The sequence below is a fragment of the Salvelinus sp. IW2-2015 genome, linkage group LG4q.1:29 (genome assembly GCF_002910315.2).
Source record: "Salvelinus sp. IW2-2015 linkage group LG4q.1:29, ASM291031v2, whole genome shotgun sequence".
Taxonomy (NCBI): domain Eukaryota; kingdom Metazoa; phylum Chordata; class Actinopteri; order Salmoniformes; family Salmonidae; genus Salvelinus; species Salvelinus sp. IW2-2015.
The window spans coordinates 73518118-73522706 of record NC_036842.1 but is presented as its reverse complement, the minus strand read 5'-3'; the positions used below and the strand labels follow the sequence as shown (position 1 = coordinate 73522706).

At 44.9% G+C, this 4589-nt stretch overlaps 1 protein-coding gene across 1 annotated transcript in view; it reads left to right on the top strand.

The window, feature by feature from the left end:
- frmd4a (FERM domain containing 4A) overlaps nucleotides 1–4589 on the top strand; it is a 62045-nt gene that overhangs the window by 12810 nt on the left and 44646 nt on the right. The window contains 2 exon segments of the mRNA XM_070439760.1: nucleotides 3714–3770; nucleotides 4428–4450. Of these exon segments, the coding sequence (XP_070295861.1) occupies nucleotides 3714–3770; nucleotides 4428–4450 (80 nt within the window).

The window sequence follows — 4589 nt, the reverse complement described above, 5'->3', positions numbered from 1 at the left end:
TCCACCGCTTGATAATGAGAATCCACACACGCAGCACTTCAGTTGTTTGATATTTACTTTTTATACCCAAATCTGCAAACACACTCTACTTGGCTAAAAAATTCCTATATTTATCCTATCACCACCGTGCAGCACATTCCAGCCACTATGACACCTGAGACTACTCCTTGTGAGTAACACAAACCTCTCCACTCTTTAATGCTCTCACCTACAATAGTTCTCTCCTTTGCCATCGCCGTGCTCTAAACTCCGCAGACTCTTTTTCCTCCTCCCAGCCTTCCCTCTGCCTCACCTTTCTTCTTCCAGGACACATTACACAGTCGCCATCCCGCGCTCCGGCATGCGTCAAATCACTATATTTGCCTGCCATTCTCCTAACTGTCTCCACATCAGCCAACAGACCGTATAAATCCTAAATTATGCATAGGCTCTCACAAATTTGTACAGAATGTACAGTGCATGCCACCAAGGCAAGAAGAACAACAACCAAGACCATCCAAACCCTGAAATCTTATAGTAATGCCGCGCAATAACCTCGCATCCATAAAGCGAACTATACATTAGTATAGAGGAACACACTAAAGGGCGCAGCATAGGCAGCAGACCGTTGAGAGAGCGTATGAGAGATGAGAGGAGAGAGGAGGGAGAGCCGTATAGGCACCCAGATCTCAAGTCCTGACCACAATCCTCCTCTTGTCCCACCTAGCTATGAATTTGAGTATACGGGACGAACTCAAAGGTAGATGTGTAAGGAGGGGGGACTGGGCAGGGTTGAAAGACACCAAACTGATTAAGAGTAAAATCACATAGGTCAACGATCATCAAGAGCTTTTGGGATATACTGAGTATAACGACATAACACCTCCAGTCATTCTTGCGCCATAAACTATTTCAACAACAATGACTATTACAAACGGAGACAAACATAACACTTAAATTACTACAGACGAGTAGTTCTTATATGAGTCCATAAGGAGGAGATCAGATGTTTGTTGATTAGAGCAAACACCTCAGCTCTTTTGGTTCGAGAGTATAATAGTGTTGTCATACTTCACAAGAAACACAAAAAACATAACCACTTGGGTAAAAACTTTTTTGTAGCAAACTCTTTCCCTTGTTTGGGTTATTCAATCACTTTTATTTGCTATCGTACTAAAGTCACGTTACCTTAGTAAGAAATGGATGGCAATAACAGTTTTTAAAACAACAAACATTTTTGTAAATAAAACCATTTTGATAAAACACTTTGTAAAACAGTTTTCAGTTAAATAAGCACGAGCGTTTGTAAAACACTTTGAAAATGGTGTAAAAGACCGGATTGACTTGGGTCTAGTATGTTCTGTTGTGAGTCATAAGAACCACCTTTGACACCAATTTGTTTAAGGGAGATAGAGGTTGCAAGTAACGGCGAATTGTCGGCTATCAGACCTCATTCAACGTGCTCCAACAGAAGGGCCCACCCGACAAACCCGTGCCCTCCACGACACTCGTACAATTAACCAGCTTCGCTTGTAAGAACTCAGCTTGGTGTGGCAAGAAACGTTTACCATCTCTTTGCTAACTGGACCAAACACATGACCTGAGCTTAAGGAATTGGCAGGCTGCTCTGCTGGAAGGCAAAACTGGGGGGCATCCTGACCAGGACCTAGATAGGTGTACACCTACCGCGACGTCTCTCAACGTAGAACGCTCGAGCGTTGAGATGCAGAATTAAACTAAGTAATTGTCGAATTCGTGAAGGGCGGGATGAGCGATGGAGTGCTGGAATTGATGAATTGTGGAAGCACATTGAGGGACCATACGTTGTATGTAATGTAGTGAGAAATAGACAAGAAACTGTGTACACTGTGATAAATGAATGATGATGGTGAAATACGTTAAATCCAATTAGATAATGAAGTCCAATGGGTGTACATGTTTCCAGGTGCACGGTAATATAATGTGGGTCGTTCGAGATAGAGGAGAGGAATGCGGCTGGTTATAAAGTCAGTGGCGGTTTTAGACAAGCATCTGAGAGGAGGCTTAAAATCAAATAGGAAATCTAAATTCATGGGAGATAACTTGTCGTGTGGGTGGCTAGGGGTGGGCAAAGGATGGGGTTGGGGGGGTGTAAACCAGTTTCCGTAAAACTATGCATTAAGAGTAAACGCAACAGTTACTTATCGTTTTGAGCAGTTGTATTCAATTGATAGTTCGATTATTGTAATGAAATGATAGACAGTCATTTCAGATGTAATTTTGTGAATTGCATTTTTGAAATGGTAATACTTTTGATGTTAAGTTGTGTCATTTTGGAACAGGTGATTTTAATTCAATGAACACATGATCTTAGAGCCTAATTTGTATTGTTATCCAACAATTGGAAAAAGTGTTGAGTTTTTTGAAAAAAAATGTTGATCATTGGTTGTGAATTTTGTGTCTAAGAGTTTTTGAAAATTACATCAAGGTTCCGACTTAGTGCAAAAGTGATTGTAAGAACTGTAGTAGTGTAGGTAAATCATAACATCGTGGTCATAGTATGAATCTGATGTATGGAAAATGTGCCCTCACAGCTCTCTACATAGGGAATGTAATGGATACATTGGATTGGGTTTTATTAGCTGTGCAAGTCACAGAATCATACCGTTTATCTAATGCTTTCCGCTCGCTCGCTCTCTCCCTCTCTCTCTCCTCTCTCTCTTCTCCTCTCTCCTCTCCTCTCTCTCTCGCCTCTCTCGCCTCTCTATCGGGACCCGAGCGCACCGGGAGAAGAGAGAGGCGAGAGAGGCGAGCGAGCCGGAAAAGCATTAGATAACGGTTATTTCTGGTGAAACCTCTACCATTCATTCCCTGTGCCCGATTCCGGGCTTCGTGTACCCGCTTGGCCTGGTAGGGCGGGCTCTCAGTTCTGTCCTGTGTGTGTATCTCGTCTTGTTCTCGCTCGGGATGATTCTAATAAATGTTGCGTCACGTTTTTCTCGCTCTGCGGGAGCGCGCTCCGCTCCGCATCCCGCTTGAGCGGCTCACCCCTAAGAGGTAGACTCTCTTCTGCGCCCTGTGATCATCCCTCTAAGCCTCTCTTCCCAGTTGCCTTTCAATCCCTGCTCTCTAGAGTTCACTCTCTCCTCTCGCGTCTGCGCGATCTGAGTGAGCCCTCGTCACTCCTCTCTCTCTCCCTATGCATCCTCCACTATCTCTCTCTCCCTCTCCCTCTGTCTCTCTGTCTTCTGTTTCTCCCTTCTCTCCCTATTTCTCTGTCTCTGTTCTCGCGTCTCTTCTCTTCCCTCTCTCCCTCTGTCTCTGGGTCTCTCCTCACCTCTCCTCTGTCTCTGGCTCTCTCTCTCCTCTCTCTCTGTCTCTGTCTTTGTTCTCCTCCCTCTCTCTTTCTCGTTCTGTCTCTCGCCTCGTCTTCTCCTGCTCTCCCTCTCCCTCTTCCCTCTCTCTCTCTCTTCTCTCTTCTCCTCTCTGTTCTCTGTTTCTGTTTCTCCCTCTCCTCTCCCTCTCTCTCCTATTCTCTGTCTCTGTCTCCTCTGTCTCTGTCCTCTCTCTCTTCTGTCTCTCCTCTGTGTCTCGTCTCCCTCTGCTCTGGTCTGCTCTCACTCTCTCTCTCTCTCTTCTCTCTCTCTCTCTCTCTCTGGTTGTTCTCTGTTTCTCTCCCTCTCTCTCTCTGTCTCTCTCGGTCTATCTCTGTCTCTCCCTCTCTTTGTCTCTCTCTGTCTCTCTCTTTCTCCAAGGAGCTCATTGAGGTGGACAGTGAGGTGGTTTTTGAGCTGGCCTCCTATATACTACAGGTAAGTCAAAGTCCTTAATCTGCTTCCTGACACACACCACATTACTCACTTTCCAATCTGCTGAATTAGTGAGCTGTCTTTCCTCTAATTCTGCTATATTTTAGAAGGGTTGTTTCTCTAGCTTGGTCCCAGATCTACTCTGACTCTCCCCATTGGTTCATCATTTTTATCATGACATGAACATGACAGAGGAGTTGGCCAAATTAACTTACATTTGAAGAATCAGACATGGATTATTTCTTTAATGGCCTAGTTCCAGGGAGTGAGTATGTATATTGGCCAGGTAGTGTGTAGGGTTCCCCCTCAGTCTAGGTCAGCCCATTACCACAGATCCAGCTAACACAGAGACTATGGAGTGTGTGTGTGTGTGTGTGTGTGTGTGTGCGTGCGTGTGCGTGCGTGCGTGCGTGTGTGTGTGTGTGTATGCAGGTGCAGAGGTGTCAGGTATCTCTTGGTCTTTAGAGGTTTTGCTCCAGATGGAAGGATAACGTTTCTCTCTGATTTCACCGCAGGAGACTTGACCCTACTCTCACCTGCCTGCGCACATATGCGCGCGCACACACACACACACACACACTACTTAACCCACAAAAGCCATCTTTCGCCCCTCCATAATACTGCATATATCTAACCACTCTCTTTCTCTTCTCTATCCAGGAGGCTAAAGGTGACTTCACCAGGTAAGAACAGTTATTATGTATTTATACTACAGTAAGCTGTATATGTAGAATATACTTTATAATAACTAATATCCTGCAGCCTCAGACCTATTGTCCCTGTCTCAGTGGGGAGTAGAGAGCTGGTGGCCCACATGTTTGT